General features: G+C 41.1%; 1 protein-coding gene across 1 annotated transcript; it reads left to right on the top strand.

Annotated features, from left to right (window-relative positions):
* The first annotated feature begins 14 nt into the window (after positions 1–14).
* Positions 15–20,781, top strand: LOC144604872 (ADP-ribosylation factor 5). Its single transcript, XM_078419657.1, has 6 exons — positions 15–357; positions 11,103–11,183; positions 13,204–13,313; positions 15,747–15,818; positions 17,338–17,463; positions 19,129–20,781. Exons 1-6 carry the CDS (start codon positions 291–293, stop codon positions 19,213–19,215), a joined length of 543 nt encoding a protein of 180 aa, XP_078275783.1. The 5' UTR covers positions 15–290; the 3' UTR covers positions 19,216–20,781.
* The last annotated feature ends 1,468 nt before the right edge of the window (positions 20,782–22,249 follow it).

Here is a 22,249-nt window from a genome sequence, read left to right as displayed (position 1 = left end):
CGACCTCTGGTTGCGACGTCATCCCTTTATTGTTGGCCGGACGCGATCATCGAGACGTTAGCCGCGCTCGAGCTTTTGGTCCGTTACTTTGGTTGTGGATCCGCCCGATCTGCTAACAGCTCCGAACCCGAACCCGGCGCCCGCCTGCCAGCTCGACCGCCCGCCCGCCGACGGGACCCGAACACGTCCGAGTCTCCACTCGGTCGGATTTGCCCCCCGAGCCCACAACCTCCCATTCGCTGTCGTGGGCCCCTTCGGCTAGCTGCCAGGCCACGACTGCGTTCACAACCATGGGCCTCACCATTTCGCATCTGTTCGCCCGGCTGTTCGGAAAGAGGCAGATGCGGATCTTGATGGGTAAGCCCTGAATGATGTCGGCCCCACATAACTTTGGACCCAAGGTGAACCCAGGCCGTGTGTGTGTGGGGCGGAGGAGGTCTTCAGGTTATTGTGTTTCAGGCGCTGAGGGCGGAGTGCTCTTGGGGGGTTCAGTCGACACCTCCTTTTACATTATTGGAGACCGTGTGTTTCCACCCTGGTTGTGGAGGCTCTTGGCCTGGATGGCCGTGGAGGCCAACGGCGAGCCACGGACTCGGGCACGGAAGGAGTGGGTGGCGGCGGGGCGGGGCGGGGCAGGTGATGGCTGACTGGACTGGATGGTGTGTGAGGGGGGTGCGCTCCCTCCGTCGCTTTGGCTACTTTGGCAGGGTAGTCTTAGTATTTATGGTTCTTGTGCAGTTTTTTAAACCAAAAAATAATTATATGATCTAATAGACGAGATCGGCGTTATCATGCATTCTTTTATTCATAAAAAAATTATTTTATTGATGTTTTTTTTCTAATGGCAGATTAATCAGAGGGAGGATCGAACCTCACCTCTCTTCTCCTCACCTCTCCTGATGGTGTGCTCATGATGACCTTCTAACGAATGACAGTTTTGGCTCCTTGAATGTACCCATTCTGCTGTTATTTCCCCATATCCCAACGGATTTTCTCTGAACTATTTAACAAATTCTGTTATGAATATTAAATTAAAACTGTACTTTCAACCAACTCAGACCAGTTAACAGTCATACAGATGGAAGCAGGCCCTTCGGCCCAACTTGCCTACACTGACCAACATGTCCCATCTACCCTAGTCCCACCTGCCTGTGTTTGTCCCATATCACTCTAAACCTGTCCTAGCCATGTACCTATCTAATTAGTTCTTAAATGTTGCAATAGTTCTTGCTTCAACTACCTCCTCCGACAACATGCTGTGTATTTCCACGCATTGTGTCTGCCTGTTTTGCCAGTTACATTAAATCTGTTTCCAGTGGTTGATGATCACTTAGTTTGGAAAAAAATTCTCATTTAGTGTATCAAAATCATTTGTATATTAACCCACCTGTTAAATCTCCTCTTAATTTTCTTAGTCCCATCCTCTATGTTTCTAAACATTCTTCTTCCTTCCCTCACCAAACCCCTGATGTTTCTTGAAGTGTTTGTACCCATATGAGATACAAAGCTCCAACTGGGTCCCAGGGATTTTAATAATGGTATATCTTAACGTCCTTTTGTTCATTTGTACACCGTCACAAATCCAATACTGGTGGGTTTAAACTAGATTGGTAGGGGGATGGGATCGTATGCAGGACCAAGGCAGATGAGAGGCTGGAAGGTGGTATGAATGGTGATGAAAGAAGGTTAAGTGGATTAAATAGGCAGGGAGCGAGGAGGGGCTAATGATTTGAATTGTACTTATTTTAATGTGAGAGGCCTGATGGATAAAGTAGGTGAACTCTGATAAGACGTTGTTAGTTGTGTGCAACTGTGGCCATTACAGAAACCTGGTCAAGAGAGGGACAGGACTGGTGCCTTAATGTTCCAGGGTACAGATGCATCAGAAGAGATAGAGGTGGAGCTAGGATAGGAGGGGGTGTTGCTCTTTTGATTAAGGAGGTGGTCAGAGCTGGCTTTACTGATGGTTTGTTCAGCAAGGCTATATGGGTGGAGCTGAGAAATACGAAAGGAATGATCACCTTGTTGTTAGTGTACTACATGTCCCTGAATAGTCAATGGGAATTAGAAGAGTATCCCAGGATCAGGTGTATGTCTGGAGGAGTTTTGGGAACTGAGGAGCGTGCTATAAAATGTCCTCATTCTTCAGGAAACGGGGGTTCCCCTCTTCCATTATAGATGAGGCTTCTACATCCCGCAGCTCCGCTCTTGCTCCCCCTCCCCCCACTCGTAACAAGGACAGAATCCCCCTTGTTCTCACCTTCCACCCCACCAGCCAGGGTGTCCAACAAATCATCCGCCAACATTTCCGTCACCTACAACGGGACCCCACCACTGGCCATATTTTCCCATCCCCTCCCCTTTCTGTGTTCCGCAGAGACCTTTCCCTCCGTAACTCCCTGGTCCACTCGTCCCTTCCTACCCAAACCACCCCATCCCCAGGCACTTTCCCCAGCAACCGCACGAGATGCAACACCTGTCCCTTTACCTCCATCCAAGGACCCAAACAGTCTTTCCAGGTGAGACAGAGGTTCACCTGCACCTCCTCCAACCTCATCTATTGCATCCGCTGCTCCAGATGTCAACTTATTTACATCGGCGAAACGAAACGCAGGCTCGGCGATCGCTTCGCTCAACACCTGCGCTCGGTCCGCGTTAACCAACCTGATCTCCCGGTGGCTGAGCACTTCAACTCCCCCTCCCATTCCCAGTCTGACCTTTCTGTCATGGGCCTCCTACAGTGCCATAGTGAGGACCACTGGAAATTGGAGGAACAGCACCTCGTATTTCGCCTGGGCAGCTTGCAGCCCAGCGGTATGAACATTGACTTCTCCAACTTTAGATAGTTCCTCTGTCTCTCTCTTCCCCTTCCCAGATCTCCCTCTATCTTCCTGTCTCCACCTATATCCTTCCTTTGTCCCGCCCCCCTGACATCAGTCTGAAGAAGGGTCTCGACCCGAAACGTCGCCCATTCCTTCTCTCCTGAGATGCTGCCTGACCTGCTGAGTTACTCCAGCATTTTATGCTATAAAAGGAAATCGACAGGTTAAAAAGGGGACAGAAGGTGGCACTGGCAGATAGTGTTAAGGATGATACCTTGAGATTTTATAAGTACACAGAGGGGAAAAGGGTATCCAGAGAGAGAATGGGGCCCCTCAGGTATCAAAGTGATCAACCCTGTGTGGAGCCACAAGAAATGGGCAATGTCCTCAATGAGTATTTCTCCTCTGATTTTAACATAGAGAAAGACATGAAGACTGGGGAATTTGGGGCAGTCAATGGAAGTGTATTAAGGGCAGTCAGTATTACAGTCGAGGAGGTTCTGAAGGTCCTAACACATATGAAGGTAGACAAATCTTCCAGGCCTGATCAAATATATTTGAGGACACTAGGAACCTAGAGGAAATTACAGGTGGCCTGGCTGAGATTTGATCATGCACCTGCGGTTGGAAAGTTACAATAGATAAGTCTGAGGAATAAGATATATGTGTTGTGGATAATTAAAAGGTAGACACAAAATGCTGCAGTAACTCAACGGGACAGGCAACATCTCTGGATAGAGGGATTGGGTAACTTTTCGGGTTGAGAGTCAGTACAGTGTTGTATGTGGGAGATTGTGTCTCGCGAATCTAAGTTTTTTGAAGATGCGACCAAAAAGGTTGATGAGGGCAGACCTATAGATGTACATATGGATTTTAAGGCAAGTCAATTGACAAGGTTCCACATCTTAGGCCGCTCCGGAAGGTTAGAAAGCACGGGATCCATGGATAGTTAGCTGACAGGATAGAAAATTGGCTTGTGGAAGGAAGCAGAGGGTGTTGGTTGAAGGTTTTTTTTTTCAGACTGGAGGCCTGTGACTAGAAACATAGAAAATAGGTGCAGGAGTAGGCCATTCTGCCCTTCAAGCCAGCATCGCCATTCAATATGATCATGACAGATCATCAACAGAGTACCCCGTTCCTACTTTCTCCCCATATCCCTTGATTTCGTTAGCCCTAAGAGCTATGTTTAACTCTCTCTTGAATATATCCAGTGAATTGACCTCCACTGCCTTCTGTGGCAAGGAATTTTGCAGATTCATAATTCTCGGTGTGAAAAATTGTTTCCTCATTCAGTCCTAAATGGCCTACCCCTTATTCTTAAACTGTGACCCCTGGTTCTGGATTCCCCCAACATCGGGAACATTTTTCCTGCATCTGGTCTGTTCAATCCTGTAAGAATGTTTCGTTTCTATAAGATCCCCTCTCATCCTTTTATGTGTGTGCCTCGAGATTTGGCGTTGAGCCCATTACTGTTTGTCATCTATTTCAATGATTTGGGTGAGAATGTACAAAGCATGATTCGAATGTTTGTAGATGACACTAGAGTGGATGGTATTGTAGGTAGTGAGGGTGGTTGTGAAAAAATTGCAGTGTGATCTTGATCGGTTGGGCAGGTGGGCTGAGGAATGGTTGGTGCAGTTTAATATAGAGAAGTACGAGGTGTTTCATTTTGGAAAGTATAACCAGAGCAGGACCTATACAGTGAATGTCAGGTGTCTGGAGAGTGTTTTAGAGCAGAGGGGTATAAGAGCAGGTGCATGGTTCCTTAAAAGTGGCATACGATGGTCAAGGAAGCTTTTGGCATATTGGCCATCAGTCAGAGAATTGAGTATAGAAATTGGGGGGTTATGTTACAGTTGCGTAAGACATTGGTGAGGCCACATTGAGAGTATTGTAGTCACCCTATTATTGGAAAGATGTTGTTAGGCTAGAAAGGGTGCAGAGAAGATTTACAAAGATGTTGCCAGGACTCGAGAGCTTAAGCTGCAGGGAGAGGTTGAGCAGGCTAGGACTATTCCTTTGAGCACAAGAGGATGAGGGGTGATCTTATAGAAGTGAGAGGAATTGATGGGGTAAATGCACAGAGTCCTTTACCCAGAGTAGGGGCATCAAGAACCAGAGGGCATAGATTTACAGTGAGTGGATAGGATCTTGAGGGGTACTATCACATCGTTCAAAAAACATTTGGACCAGTACATGAATAGGATGGGTTTAGAGGGATATGGGCCAAACACAGGCAGGTGGAACTAGTGTAGATGGAACATGTTATCATATCATATCATATATATACAGCCGGAAACAGGCCTTTTCGGCCCTCCAAGTCCGTGCCGCCCAGCGATCCCCGTACATTAACACTATCCTACACCCACTAGGGACAATTTTTACATTTACCCAGCCAATTTACCTACATGGGCAAATTGGGCCGAATGGCCTGGTTCCATGTTGTATGATTGTGTGTGCCTGTGCGCAGCCTTCCCAACTTGTTCTGTCACCTGTTGCAGTAACACCAGATCTCTCTACCTGCACCTCTTACTAATATTATTTGGTTTGTATGGCTCCATTTGTTTCTTGTAAAACATTTTTTTTCAAACTTTAGATTAATCTTCATCTAATGATTATATAATTTCATATTTTCACCTGTCTGATATAACTTTGCTCATTGAGAGCTGCGTTAAATTTATTGTCATCATCCAATCGGCTAGCTTAATTGAATCATAACCCTTTGTTGCATTAAAGCAGGGGCCTCATGAGGGCCACATTATATATTTAGCACATTTGTGCGGACGTAGGACAAAATAAAGAAATGTCAACGTTATAAATTTAATGAGGTTTATATGGCAACAAATGAATAATATTCAATTTTTAAAAAGAGCTTGAAATATTGGAATATATATATACCGTGGGTATACAATTATTTATAAAACTGAAAAAATACAGTGACCACCAGTGGGCATGCAGACAGTTTAGAAATATATGATATAATGGCGGAGTGACCGTATGTGTGTCACCGTCGCAGTGACTGACGGGTGGGCACTCCGCTAAGAAATCATTAAAATTCAAGATTATTATTAAGTCGGCAGCTGCATACAAGCCCTCAACTTGATAGCCTACCTGACGTGTAAGTCCAGAAACTGCCGAGATCGGCCCTGAAGACCGGAGAACCGAGGAGGAGGGAGCTGCTGGCAACGATGGACACGGTGAGTGGGCCAGTAGGAGGGAGTAAGGCCTCCAGCGCCTGCAAAGTCGGCTGCAGAAGGGTTTTCCCCTGGGACACAGAGGCGGTTGGTCGGGCGAAGAGAGGGACGTCGATCGACGGGCCGAGCCAGTCGAGGGTGACGGAGGAGGCCCTGCAGCAACCTGGGGCTCGCCTGGAACGGGAGCCGCTCCAGTACATCCAGCGAGCGGACCCGACTTTGGGCGTTTTGTAAACGGCGCCAAAATATGGTGGTGACTTGTGCACTTGTGATCTGCGCTAAAAAGATCCCACTATGTAGTGCATACGTGACAATAAACCATTCATATAGGCCGCTAAAAGAAAAATGAGTTCCCACGCTACCACAGAACCCGCAGCACGGAATGTGCTTGCTGCGGGCCGGATGTGGCCCGCGGGCCACAGTTTGGAGATCGCTGCAATAAAGGCATCTTATGTCATCTTAAATTTGTTCCCTCCCTGTGCACTGCATTAAAAAAAACTTCATCCCAGTTACAAATCTTGCCTGATTAAATCCTCTTTCTTCACCTTGACCTCTGCCCCATGTCGTTAGCACACGAATGGGACAACCATCACTACTTGCAGGTACCCCCTCCGGCTTTGGCTAGATTTAAACCCTGGAACTCCCCATCCAATAACATAGTTTCATTGGAGGTAGACACAAAATGCTGGAGTAATTCTGCGGGACAGGCAGCATCTGGAGAGAAGGAATGGGTGACGTTTCGGCTTGGAAGAAGGGTCTCGACCTGGAACGTCACCCATTCCTTCTCTTCAAAGATGCTGCCTGTCCCGCTGCGTTACTCCAGCATTTTGTGTCTACCTTCGATTTAAACCAGCATCTGCAGTTCTTTCCTACATAACACTGTTTCATCCTTCCTTTCTAAACTCGTCAAGCCCCAAACGTTGAAAATTTCCGTTCCAAATCATGACCATATTTGAACTTAATTACTTCCCCACGGATTATTCCTTCAAATGCCTGGATTCAAAACTCTCATTGTTTCCTAAATCTTTTTTTTCTTAAAACCTGCTTCTAATTCATCAGAAATGCCACCTGTCCATATTGTGTGGACCTGCTGAGTTACTTCAGCACTTATTGTCCTTTTGTGTATTAACCAGAATTGCAGTTCTTTGTTTTTAATTCATTATTAATGGTCTTCTGAAGTGGCTTAATGTTTTACTATGTTAGGTACCATAAGGCCGTGTTTTTGAATTTCATCTCCTGTACGCATTTCCAATGCCTGACGTAGAATTTACTGGTGTCTCTCTAAATTCCTGCTAAAAAAAGTTTTATTGTGCAAACACTGAGTTGTGGTTTATAATATAATCCACAAATCATCACCATGTATCCAGAACAGCACTGATCCTTTAAGTACTGAGGGATTCCACTATACATCTCCCTCCAATCAGAAACACGGCAATTCACAAGAGTTGTGTTCTTCCCTTTAGCAAATTTTGTATTTGTACTACTATTATACCATTTACCCATGGGTTTCAATTTTGTTACAAGGTTTATTGTTTTACTACATGCCTTTTGACAGTCTATATTCACATAAACTACACTGTCCTTATCCATTCTCCATCAAATCAAATTAGTCACAATTTTCCCTTTATCTGGCTTTTCAGTGGTACATTGTTGTATATTTTCTCCCAAGGTATTATTTCAGTCAGCTTTTCTTCCACTTTAGTTAGGTTGGCTAATAATTGTCAGATTTATCCTTTGCCCCTTTCTTTAGTATTTTGGCTATCTCATCTGCCTTCAACATTAGATGTTCATTTTGTCTATTTAATTGACTACATGGCTCTTCTGGCAAATATTTTATTATTGAAACACAATTTGCATTCCATTTTATGTTAGCCACCATTCCATTCTTGTACTTCACTCTGCTCCTACTGTTTTCACATTATTCAGCCTGAGTCTCCTTTTGTATTCTCAATCTGTCATCTACAAATTTAGAAATTGTGTCCTGTGCATCAAAGCAATGGCTCCAATGTGAACACAGTATGTATATTTGGCTCTAGCCTGAAGAGCAACTATTCCAGTTTGCTGTTATTTTCACATAAAACTATTAACTAAACAAATTCTGCAAGATGGTAAAAAGACAACGAAAAAAACAAGACATTAGTGCAAAATACAATTGGGGGGAAAACATTCATGGTAGTGCAAGAAGTGGCCTATAGTGATGTTGCTGTGATGGAATTTGGGTTTTGGGTCGAGACTCTTCTTCAGAGGGTCAAGACCCTTCAGTCTGAAGAAGGGTCTCGACCCGAAACGGCACCCATTCCTTCTCTCCAGAGATGCTGCCTGTCCCACTGAGTTACTCCAGCATTTTTAGTCTACCTTGTAGGAAAATAGCTGTTCCTGAATCTGGTGGCGTGCAACTTCAGTTTTCTGTACCTTCTGCCTAATGATTTGGCTGGGGAGAGGGATTAATAATGATGGGAAGTTACTGCTAGTAAACTTCCTGACTCCTTATGGTGGTCCAAGTATGGTTGATCATTGGAGTGAATGTCCAAGCTGGCTTTGACCATTTCACACCTTTATTGTTCGTTAGGACTTTGTTTAGTGATAGAATCTTGCACAGCTTGTCAAATTAACTTGACATTATTGCACTTCCCTACAATCTTTGCACATGCTAATCTGTACATAAATGCCAGCTGTGATTTAGAAACCATTGACATAATTTTATTAAGGACATTTGTATTTTTTTTTGTGTTAACAGCTAATCATTTCATATGTCCTGAAAACCAGTGGTGTGCCAATACCATACTTGGTTATAGCGGACAATCCATGGTTCGTTATAATGAGGATGTACTGTATTACAGCAATACTCAAGCTTAATATCACAAAATAAATTATATTCAATCTTTAAATGCACTATGGAGAAATAGAGAATTCCAATACAGATCACAGTCAGTTGATGACTGTAATTTTCTTTAATATGTTCACCCACTCATTCCTGGGATCATTCTTGTAAACCTCTGGACCCTCTCCAGGGCCAGCACATCTTTCTTCAGATATTGTGCCCAAACTTGCTCACAATACTCCAAATGTGGCCTGACCAGCGCCTTATAGACCCTCAGCATTACATACCTGTTTTTGTATTCTAGCCCTCTTGAAATAAATGCTAGCATTGCGTTTGCCTTCTTTACTACTGATCCGACTTGCAGATTAATTTTTGGGGAATCCTGCAGCTGCATTAATTAGCAAGTGCAGTTGTTTGTTTCTGCTACTTAAACAATGATAACACAGGTCCACCACTGATTTTCGGGCACCTGTTGGTTCCGCGCCTCATTCAATCCAGACAAATTTAAGAGAGCACACTTGAGCCGTCTTCGTGGGACCGTGTCTAGACGGGCAATTCTGGTACCTTTGGACTCCCCGGAGGCCGTGACCTCTGTTGGTCTGGCAAAATGGATAAACCAGAAAGGCTCTGGAACCAAGAGTGCCTGAAAATCAGTGGTGGGCCTGTACCATACTCGGTTATATTGAATAATCCACCCTCCCCCACCCCCCATGGTTCATTATAACGAGGATATACTATATAACGGCATTATTCAATGTTACAAAATAAATTATATTCAATCTTTAAATGCACTATAGAGAATTCCAATTATAGATCACAGTCAGTTGTTGACTGTAGTTTTCTTTAATTATAAAGAGTTTAACCTCGAAGACCTCCCACAGAACTACCTGGTGACCGGGGATGTAGCTAGATTGTGAGTTTACAGAAAATTTAATTTGGAAAATTAATTGATAAAAAGGCATGGAAGGAGATAACAGTCATGCAGAATAATTGATGTGGTTGTTAGTTGCTATTTTACTTATTTTGAGTGATACATTGGCTTTGCATATAAATTGAGGGATTGAGGTGACTCACATAGATGTGTTTGTTGGGTAACTCTATAAATGCATGAGAGTTCAAGTCAAGTCAAGTTTATTTGTCACATACACGTACAAGATATGCAGTGAAATGAAAGGTCACCCACGGTCCAGCAATAGAGCAACAAACTAGAATTGTAAATATAGACTAGAATTGTAGAATTGTAAAGACTAGAATTGATAGACACAAAGCTGGAGTAACAGCGGGTCAGACAGTATCTCTGGAGAAAAGGAATGGGTGACGTTTCGGGTCAAGACCTGTCTTCAGACTGAGAGTCAAGGGAAAGGAGAGATATAGACGGTGATGTAAAAAGATATAGAACAAATGAGTGAAAGATCTGCAAAAAAGTAACGATGATAAAGGAAACAGGCCATTGTTAGTAGTGCGCTGTGAGAACGAGTACAGAGAATGAGACTCAACAAGATGACTTTGAAGCTGGTATGACTTAGGTGGGGGAGGGATGGAGAGAGAGGGGACACAAGTGTTACTTGAAGTTAGAGAATCACTATTCATACCACCTCGCACACAGCTAACAAATATCTTGTTGACTTTGTCTGTACTTGTTTTCACCGAGCACACAGCTCCAGAGAAGCTGTCTGACCCGCTGAGTTACGGCAGCTTTTTGTGTACCTTCGGTTTAAACCAGCATCTGCAGTTCCTTCCTTCAGGATAAATTGCTAGCATGGATGAAGATTGCTGGGAGGAGAACAAATTCCTGCAGAGGTTTTTTGATCTGAATGGCCTGTTTCCCTGCTCTGAATTTGGTGTAAATAAATATTCTGAACTGATGTCATGGCTGGTCTTTCAAACCCTCACTCCAATAAAGAATTCCTCAGCTTCACAGCTCAAAAAGAGGAAGGGTTTCTTGAGCTCGGGCATCTAATTGATGCATTGCATATCCTGGATTCCTTTGTCTGAAAACCAGTTATTTCTATCTGCTATTTAATCCATTCGTAGCTTTAAGTATGGTAATGAACTATCTCTTGACCATCTGTGTACCAATGAAAATTACCCCAAAATACCCCCCCGATGTAGCCATAAGTTCACGTTAAAAGTTCCTTCACTGCAATAGTATATTTACAATTATAAAGACAATGCCACATTAACATTTTGGGGTTAATATGATTCCATGGAACCTATCGCTATTATACGCTATCTAAACTAATTTGTTTCTTTTCTGTACCTCAGTGGGACTTGATGCTGCTGGGAAAACTACAATCCTGTACAAATTAAAGCTGGGTGAAGTTGTCACCACCATTCCAACAATAGGTAGGTTTCATGTTGGTTTAAATTTTTTGAGGTAGAGTAGAAACTGCCCAGAAAGTAACCAACTAGCATATTCCATCTTCATAATTTATACTGCCAGAGAGCAATCTCACAAGTAAAGGAACATGGTTTTTGTGTTAAATTTGTTCGCTGGAGAAAAAGCATATTCCAGGGATGGATTCGTAAACAACATGAACTCGTGACCAAGATTAAAATATTGGAAATTGTAATAAAAAGCTTAGAGTTGGGGTCTGAAGGAGGGGGTAATGGAGATGTATAGGAAGGGCATTTACAGAATGATGCCTAGACTGAATGTGGAACAATCCCAGATCTACGTTTGATCTCACTAGGCGCAGTATTTAAAACTAGTTTTGGATAGTAAGAGACCACAGAGGAAACATTTGCAGAAGCTGTCATTGTGACATTGGTTAAAAACATGAAAATCTGCAGGTCAATGGCACACTGAAAGACTTTGGGAAGAAAAGCAAGGTGGAGTAGAAATAAAATGGAGGGTTTGAGGTAGATTTGTTCTTTTGAAGATTGGCTGAATGAAGTTTTGAAACAAGGGGCAGTAAGAAAGGAGTGGGAAGCTTTAATGTTGTTCACCTTGGAAGCCTGGAAAATAAACAAGCTTGGCAATGGTACAAGATAAATTTGGAAAGAAACTAGTAAATTATTTGGGTTCAAGATGATTTTGGAAGATTCTGAAGAGTTTCGTACTAATGGTGGGAAGAAAGATTGCCATTGGCTAAGGAGGCGGAATAGACGAGCTCTTTCTTGATGGAATGGAAATTAACGCGGTAGGGTTAGAACATGGTTGCTTCTGCGATATTGCCGTTTTGACAATGGAAGGAAGGTGCTTGAAGTACAGACAGGTGTGCTGTTAGATGGGTAATTCAGTGCTCTCAATAATTGAATTATTCAGTTTCAACCTGAAAAAACAAAGAGATTCCCAAGATGTAAAAGAGAAAATCTTGTTGGGGACAGGGATATTAAAGTAGATACGAAGGCGGGATTGAGAAGGTCAGCAGCTGCAGATATATTTTAGTAAATGGCTTGTGTCGAGGAAGTAAGTAAGTAGAAATTGCAGTTGCTAGTGGAGATTTACTTTTACCATGGGTGAATAGAGAAGGGATTGGATTTAAAAAGGGCCTGTGGGTGATTAAAAGATACCAGCTATGATTAGAACATGTAAGATCATGGAAATGACACCTCGGGATTGAATTTATTGAGGGGTTGGGGGAGAGAGGGACAAAATGTTGTTGAGTATCCGTTCAGATAAATTCAGGGATAATAGGACATCAGAATAAGCAAACAGGCAATAACACCGAGATTGAGGTAGAAATCATCAAAATAAGCATAGCCTAAGGCGGGAGGAAAATTTCCCAATGTGGATTATATGGGCTTGTATATATGGATCGTGATAATGATTGCATATAAGCATATTTAAAAAAGGGGTAGAATAGACAGTAGGCCCAGGCTCCCAGTTTCCTCCCATACCCCAAGATGTGCTGGTTGGTGCGTTAAATGGCTGAGTGATTAACCAGTAGGGTGCATGCCTGGTGAGAAAATTGAGGACGTCAGTGGGCATTTGTTGGATGAAGTGGCCTCTTTTAATATCATTCATAGTTGTTAATAAGGTCTTGTCTAGGAAAGTCAATTAAACGATTGGCAGAGTCATTAGGTGATGTGACTGATTTGAGCACATACATTGAGCAGGAGGCTAGAATATGCTTAATTAGTGTGCCTCAATTGTATAGGGAATATATAAAGAGGCACTGTGAAAGGTTGGGGCTTTATTCAGCAGAGAATCAAACCTGGGAGATTTATAATGGCAGTAGGAAGTCAGAAAAGTAGCAATGGGTTGAGATGGAGTGAAGATTGTGCCCAAGGCCCCCAAGATGGCATGCCTAAAAGAAAATAGAAACAGTCAATGGTAAACTTGGTTTTTGAAATTGAAACTGGACTGCTGGAGGAGGTTGTGTTATTATGACTGAACGTTGATTTTTCTTTCTTATTTCAGGATTTAATGTGGAAACTGTAGAGTACAAGAATATTTGTTTCACTGTGTGGGATGTTGGGGGTCAGGATAAAATCCGTCCATTGTGGAGACATTACTTCCAAAACACACAGGTAAATTGCCTCTGGGAATTTTTCTGATGTCTTATGCTCACAGATAGAAATGCCTCAATGTTGCATCAACTATTTGTTCCTCCTGCAGGTCAAGTGAATACATGAATGAACAGGATGTTAATGAATTCTGGTTACTAGTTGATCCTCTTTGGTATATGCAATGTAGTAATGCTAGATGTGGAACCAAGGCTGAAATAAAAACAAATGTAGGTTATCAGAATCAATGATTGAAGTTTGACTTTGAAGTTGGCATTTACCCACCACAACATTCTATCCACAAGAATCAGTCTTGCCTGATCCATTATTGCCTCAAAATAATCAGAACCATGGGTGCCATCTAGTGGGTGTAGGATAGTGTTAATGTGCGGGGATCGCTGGGCGGCACGGACTTGGTGGGCCGAAAAGGCCTGTTTCCGGCTGTATATATTTGATATGATAATGCTGAGTTGGGTTCTGCCAGAAAGCTCATAAGTTCCTCTCAACACCAGTCTCCTGCCTTCTTCCCATAACCCCTGATACCCAAACTAATCAAGAATCTGTCAATCTGCATCTTAAAAATATCCATTGACTCGGCCTCCACAGCCATGAATTCCACAGATTCACCACCCTCAAGAAATTCCTCCTCGTCTCCTTTCTAAAGGTATGCCGTATTATTCTGAGGCTATGGCTTCTGGTCCTAGATTCTCCCACTATTGGAAACATTCACTCTATCCAGGCCTTTCACTATTCGGTGAGTTTTAATAAGGTCCCCCCACATCCTTCTAAACTCCAGGGAGTACAGGCCCAGTGCCGTCAAACTCTCATCATATGTTAACCCAATCACTCCTGGGATCATTCTTCTAAACCTCCTCTGGACCCTCTCCAACACCAGCACACCGTTCCTCAGATGTGGGGCCCAAAACTGCTCGCAATACTCCAAATGTGCTCTGACCAATGCCTTATAAAGCCTCAGCATTACATCTCTGTTTTTATATTCTAGTCCTCTTGAAATAAATGCTAGTATTGCATTGCTCCAGAGCTCCTCATGTCATTGACCGAGGGACAGTACAGAAACGTGAGATTAATAATTTCCATTGCTTCATAGATAACCCCCCTCCCCAAGTGTTCAGTGGCACATTAACGATTTAGATCACTGACGAGCCTCCGGCTCAGTTAAGCCTCATAAAATCATGGAGCCTGGACAGGGTGAATCTTTTCCTTTAGTTGAGAGATTGTAATTAGGGGATAGAAATTAAGTTAATTGTAGAAGAATCCTAGGGGAGATGAAAATTATTGTCAGAGTTGTAGGGTAACTGGAAATAATGGGCTGGATGAATGGTGGAGAAAACAAAATGAATGAGCAGTTGATAAGAGAGCTAAAGGGCAACAGCTAGAAAATGGAACTCCAAGTACTTGGCTCCGGGGTAGAAAATTCCAGAGATTCACTATGCTTTGTAAGAAGTTTTTACCTTCCTTGGTTCTAAATGACAAGCTCCTTATCTTGAAACTATGCTCTTCTGTGTGAAACTTCTTCTGTAAATATCTTGACATGCACCCTGTATAAAAAAAAAACCTTTTAGGACCTTATATATTTGAATAAGATCACCCCTCATTCTTTTATATTCTAAAGAATGCAGTCTGAAGAAGGGTCTCGACCCAAAACGTCGCCCATTCCTCTCCAGAGATGCTGCCTGTCCCGCTGAGTTACTCCAGCTTTTTGTTTCTATCTTTAGACCCAATCTATTGCTTAGTTTCTAAAATGTAGGACATTACAGTGCAGAAAAGCCCATTTGGCCAACCATGATGCCAGTCTGCGATAGTTCAATTTGCTGCAGAGACATTTGATAATTAGATGCACTACATCGAGAACTGGGGAGAAGAACAGCAGCAAATTGAGCTTTCATCCTCTGAGTAACTGGAGAGTGGATCTTACATGAAAATGGACGAAATAAACTTTAAATATTTAAATTATTGTTGAAGGACATGCAAATGTAAAACTTTAGTGAATAGGAAGATCTTGGAATTATGATTGTCATTTTTTTTAGTAACTTGGGTTGCATCGATTTTCAATTAAATTCTGGAAGTTTAGAATAAAGCCATGCCAACAGCACTATATTTGACCATGATAGTGATTTTTTAAAAATAATTAATGATTGCAAGTCATGTAGTTATGATGTGGCCAACAATGTTTCTATTCAGCTTTAGGTTTTTCTCCAACATGAATCCTAGTAATTATTTTTGAGGTATATTAAATTGCAAGAGTTGTGTGAAAACTTAGAACTTGTGTATCCTGGAATAGGTCTGATGCATTTCTCTATACTTATACTCTCTATTTGATCTTGCTTCACAGTTTCTTATATGATAGTTATTCTTTATGGAATGCATAGTTGGAGCACATGGTATTTCGTTGCTCAATGATTAAATTGCTAAAACAATTTTGTTTGCATTTTTTAGGGCCTAATCTTTGTCGTGGACAGCAATGACCGAGAAAGAGTGCAGGAGTCATTAGATGAACTACAGAAAATGGTAAGAATTGACAATGGTGGGCATCACAAGTTTCTGAGAATTTTCCCGTGGAGCTGGATGGTGCTTCCCTATGCTTCAGGTCTTTGCCAAATCAAGTGAATTGTATTTAAATTGGATCCCTTCTCCTTGAACTATCCATCAAACTAAAGGAATTACACACATACTTTCCCCTTCAACTAGCAATGATATTTGAATAACCACATAATCGATCAAACCATTTGCATACAATCTCTTTAATTTCATGGAAATTCCTTTTACTTTATCTGGCATACATCACTGAGAAATCTGCCAGGTGGAGTATATTTTTAAAAAAAGATGCCTTTTATAATTGGTAAAACAGCAAAACAATCTGGATTTCTAAATAATTGGGTGATTGAATGATCAGGAAAAACATCCAAAGTGCTGAATAATGGAGCAAGAAAAGTAACAACTCCACCAATAGTTGTGTCGTCAATGAATTAGCTGCATAATCTTCTGGACACATCTTAAAAATTCTGCCCGCTCTGTGCCTTTCAGGGTTAGGCAATCTGGTTAACATTTGGGAAATTGAAATCCCCTAGTACTGTAACTCTTTTAATTGCTCGTCTCTGCTATTTGTCTTCCTAAATGTTCCTCTGTTGACTGTTGAAGTCTATAATATGCCCCCAGCAAAGTGAAAGCACCTCATTTTTGTTCCTAATCTCTTCCCATACACCCTCACTTGAATAGCCTTCTACCATATCTTCCCTCAACACTTAAGTACTGCAGTCCTTAAGTAAGATTCCACTGCCACTCTTTCATCCCCTCCTGCTTAGTCTGAAATTTTGTGTCTGGGATATTGAATTTCAATCTTGCCCATCTTAGAATTTGTCTACTTTACCTGTTAAACTCCTTGCATTAAAATACACAATTTAGCTCTGTATTCCCCTTGTGCATTTACTTGCCTGCTTTGTCTACTGGACTTTTTTGTGCCTGTAAGCCCCATCTGAATATCTACTCTGAGCCCTATTCCCCAGCCAAATTAGTGGAAACATTCCCAACAGTACCAGCAAACATCCCCACAAAATACTGCTCCCATTATGGTTTTAATGGTCCCCATTACTTTTTTCCTATTTGTATAGGTGGACCAACTAGGTCCTGCCTTCTAAGCAGTTACATAATTTCGGAAACTTGCGTTGCAAGACCTCTTGCTACTGACTTTGTTGGTACCAACATCGCTGCACAACTTCCCCCTTTTGGAATGTCCTTGACCCTAGTACCAGAGAACAACATACTATACTGGAGCTTCGTTGGCAGCCAGAGTAACGCCCACCTCCCCAACAATAAAATCCCCTAACATTATCACTTCCAGTCTTATTCCTCCGCGTCGATACAACAAAGCTCTGTGGTGCCATGATAACAAATGGGACATGTAATGGTCAGATTGATATGCCATTTTAGACTTTTTTTTCTTAAAAGTTTGTTTCTTTTCAATTTGTTTGTTAGTTTTGATTTAAAATTACTGAGCTCATTCTGCTTATTCTTAACCCTTTGTTCCCAGCTGCAAGAAGATGAGCTAAGGGATGCAGTATTGCTGATATTTGCAAACAAGCAGGATTTGCCAAATGCTCTGCCCGTTACAGAGCTGTCTGAGAAACTGGGATTACAACGTATGAGCGGCAGAACTGTAAGACTTTATATTTTCAAATATTTACAGGGTGAAACTTTTCCTTTAGTTGAGATTGTAATTAGGGGATAGAGATTAAGTTAATTGTAGAACAATCCTAGGGGAGATGAAAATTATTGTCGAGAGTTGTAGGGTAACTGGAAATAATGGGCTGGATGAATGGTGGAGAAAAAACTGAATGAGCAGTTGATAAGGGAGCTAAAGGGCAACAGCTAGAAAATGGAACTCAAAGCACTTGGCTCCGGTGTAGAAAATTCCAGAGATTCACTATGCTCTGTAAGAAGTTTTTACCTTCCTTGGTTCTTTATTTACATAACTGGAACTTATCTTTCCCTAAGAACTCAATTTATTAACTTCATAAAAGTATTCACAGTAAGAAGGTGATGGATGGGCTTTAATCACAATTCTCAATTTAGCCGGGGCACAAACTGTAGCTAATGCTCCTTGATGGTTCGAAACAGCTATTGTTTAATGATAGCAGTTTTACGCTGAGTTGAAGGTCTTTGGATCAGGTCCCATTCCCAGCCATAAGTAGATAATTCATTCCAGAACAGTATTGAAAGAGTATAATAGTATTGTTGTGGGGTGGGAAAGTGCGACTGAGAAGTGTTCTTTTGTGTCCTCGTATTTAGATCAAGGTTGCTAAAATCGATTGTCTGGACGCTTATCTCTGTGGTGTTTGCGGGTTTTGCTATGTGCACATTGCTAACTTTGAAAAAGTGACTATATTTCAAGTCATTTGATGAGTTGAGAAGTTCAAAAATACTGTATGAATGTATCTTTTTATTTCTCAGTCACCCCACCTGGAACTACGGTTGTGTGAACTTTGAAAGATGACAGGGCTGAGCACTGTTGCTCACATTGCCGTCTCTAATGAATGAAAATCCAAGGGTGCTTAATCTTTACTGCATAAATGGAGGATTAACTGTAAAGCTGTCCCATTGGGACTACTGCCAATCTCCAGGAAGTTACTAAAGAGAGCTGGAACCACAAATAGGGGCCAGCCTTACTGATTTCATTGTTTTTTTTTCCTTAGTACCCAATAATAATTTATATTCCTATCAATTTTCTGATGTCAATATCAATGGATAATTTCAATTAGTTTTGAATTGATTTTATTCAAAATAATTGAAATTATCCATTGATATTGACATCAGAAAATTGATAGGAATATAAATCATTGAATGTTTTAACGCACAAAACTAATTCTAAATTGGGAGGCATAAAACTAATACATTTTCTTGAAGATAGATGTAAAAAGCTGGAGTAACTCAGTGGGACAGGCAGCATCTCTGGAGAGAAGGAATGGGTGACGTTTCGGGTCGAAACCCCTCCCCTTTAGTACTTTGTTTATGGGCAATGTACCTATTTTTCACTCTCTCTTTTTAACAGATGACTGCATATTTAAGTTAATGTACAGATTTTAGTCTGTCCTTTCATCAAAGATTCAGACTTGAGCAGAATTTCCGGTAAAATATGAAAATCAAGGCCATTAAAAAAATTATAATTATCCCTGTAAGTTTATTACATCATTATTTATTCCCTTCATTGAATTTCTGGTGTCTGTTTTGCTCTGCATTAGAACAGGTCATGCATGATATGTGTGGGTTGAGATATCATTCTTTGGACTGTTGTAATCTGATTTTTCTTTCCTTATTTTTACAGTGGCACATTCAGGCAACATGCGCTACCCAAGGTAGTGGTCTATTTGAGGGACTGGATTGGTTGTCCAACGAGCTGTACAAACTGTAGAAGAATGACATCTATGATCTTGCCTGCATTGGTGTGACAACTGCTAGGATGTGAATTCAAAGACTTTTAACACCGATTTTTTTCCCTTCTCCATTCTGTACTGTTATTTTGCATTTCATCATCTTTTATTTGTCAGCTCTTTATGATGCATGTTTTTTTTAATTTATCAATGGTTTGACGAGGATTATCCATTCATTCAACAATGCATGGATGTTCCTTGCAGGACCAGTTTGAGGAGTAACAGCATAAGTTGCCTCTTAGTAGCAAGTTGGAACTTGTGTTTGTGACGAAGAGATTTCTGCAACCAGCTTCCAACTACAATAGTTTCCCATTTGCAATTCTAAGTACCTAAGTACCCAAATAACTGGATGAATCGCTTGAACAGTATCCCACAAAGCTTGTTTAATCTTCTGATTTTGGACCATAAGAGTATTTTAAATGGTTGCTTGATGCACAATGATGCCACCTCCCCTCTTCAGAGTTCCACACCCATCAATCTTCTTCCAGCAAAAAAGGTTTTGCCGATGTTTGCTTTTTTGGCTGCAGGTGCTGTCGTGAACATGGCTGCATTGTTTCAGATTTAGAAAATGTCTGGACACGTGAAGCCTCGTTCAGTCACCAGCCAACCTGTAGCTTGTAGAATGAGTTTTTAATCTTCATTTGCGAGGAGTACCAGTTATAAGATGAACAGATACATGAGCAATCGTAGCTTAACTGCAGCAATCAGGTGTTGACTGGATAAACTAACTTTCTTTTCATTAACTTTACCCTGTGTTAAAGAGCCTTTAATCTTCAATGTGTCAAGTTGCCCTATGTTGATGGTTAGGTCATGTCTCCTCTGCCCAGTATATTCCTCCAGTACAGGATAACAGTGCTGGCATTTTCTCCTCAGTGGAACATGGGGCCACTGCTGTGAGTTGTGGGTCAATATCACTGTTAAGTTAGCGCAGATCTTGGTAGGAAATGCTTTTTGAATGGAAGTATCTCTTAAAATTACAAGAATTTATCTACTTGATGGCTATGCATTTATTTTTCACTTCAATTTAGGAATAAACCATGAGGTTACAAAGGGCACTGGTTTGCTGTTTTAATGGCTTGTGAGTAAATCATATTTTCCACAGTAGTATAGGGAAAACGTGATTAATATTGTGCCTCTTTGAGACATATATATGTGTGTATGTATGTATATATATAATATATATAATATATACACATATATATATAGATAGTTTAAAAATACAGCCAAATCTTAAATTGTATGCATGGAGCATTTACCTCATTCTGCCATGGTATGTATTTGTGCTTATGTAAAAATTATGGGAAGCCCTTCTGAAATTCCCCTTGTGTTAATGTAATGTTCTTTTGGTTATGTAAACACTTTGAGCATTTGCTGCTGTAAACACATCTGCGAAGGTATTGCGTTCCCTGTGGAAACTGTGATCCTGATAACTGGCATTAATCTAAACAGTAAATCAGTGAGCTGAGACAAACCATACTGAAATTGCTGAGGCATAGTACCTTTCCTGAAACTGATTTAATCTTAATAAAGGCCTTTTCAGAAACATTCCCTAATATTTTGCGCATGAATTGTGCTTTCACACACTTTTTTAAAAGAACCAGTTTACGCCTAATGTGTATTTCTGACATGATGGGCATCGTGGGTGTTGATGGTCTGGGAAATAGCGTTCACAATGTTTGAGGGGGAAAACATTAGCTTTGGGCAATGAGAGGCCTGTAATTGGGGCAGAGTTACAGTCTAGGTGGATGTACGTGACCTTTTTTTAAATGGAGGAGGTGGAGTGGTAGTGAGAAAGAACTTAGCAGTTTTGGAACTTAAATATTTTGGTCGAGAGAATACAAACCTTATTGCTTAATTCGTTTTTTCCCCGCTGTCTTTTTCTCTCCTCTAAGGAGTAGGGTTGAGGACCCTGGCTAGGTGGAAGAGCAGGAGCCAGCAAGAACCAACTTTTGTGTTCGGTGATAATAACTCTATGTCCTTTAATGTGCTCAGTAGAAGTTTATGATTTAAAATGGAACCGCCAACAGTTGCCACATGCAGAAGTGATCCCAATTCTGATGAAAGATTCTCAATTATGCTTTTCACAGATGCTGACTATTTCCAGTGTTTTGTATATTTTAGACTTTCAGCAGGTGCAGATTTTTTGCCTTTCAATCACCCATAGAAGACCTGGCTTTAATTTTTAGCGTATGATCCTGTCCTAGAGCAATGGAACTAAGTCTTTACTGTCAATCCTCTTAAACATCAAATTATCACAATTGTATCAATTCCAATTATTATGATCATGGTTTGTACAATTACAATCTCTCCCTGTAATTCAACACTTACAAGAAGGATACCTGGACTCCTGTGTTTTAAAATACAAGCTGTCCAAAGTTGCTCCTTGTATTCCCATTATGGTCAAACCAAAGTTTTGTGTTTGTATTCTGTAATTATAATGCCTCATTTTGTAGTCCTCTAGAAATGAAGGTCAACAATTCATTAGTTTTTATTTTTTGTACATTTTAATGTGTATGATCTATAAATCTCTTTCGACCTCCTACCTTGACTTTCATGATTTAACAAATATCCTGTTCTACTTTTAAATCTAAACTGGATTAATTCCCATTTGTCTCCATTGAAAGGCATTTTCTAGTTTGCCTATTTAATCAATATTTGTATTTAACGCTACCATTTGCAATACCATCTATCTCTGTCAAAAGCACATGTGGATGTGTACCTTCATCTGAAGTATAGATCATTGTGAGACACGAGTCACCCTGTCCCCTATTCAAATTATTGATTGATTAGGCAATTAGATTGCTTTCATTGCAATGAAAGCAAACATTTTCTTGGGCTTTTAATTATTTAGTGGAATTCCCTGAGTACCTGGGAACAAAACCTTGTGCAGCTTGAAATGCAAACACTTCAATTAAACCAATATCAGTCAATTTTTAGAGAAATTATACATTTAATGAATTGGATCCAGATTAAGTTGAAATTTAGTTAGTAGTAGCAAGGGCACTGCACAGTGGT

Source organism: Rhinoraja longicauda, chromosome 23 (assembly GCF_053455715.1).
Source record: "Rhinoraja longicauda isolate Sanriku21f chromosome 23, sRhiLon1.1, whole genome shotgun sequence".
In the NCBI taxonomy this organism is placed as follows: Eukaryota; Metazoa; Chordata; class Chondrichthyes; order Rajiformes; family Arhynchobatidae; genus Rhinoraja; species Rhinoraja longicauda.
Note: the sequence above shows the minus strand (reverse complement) of the source record. Positions and strands in the feature narration are given on the sequence as shown.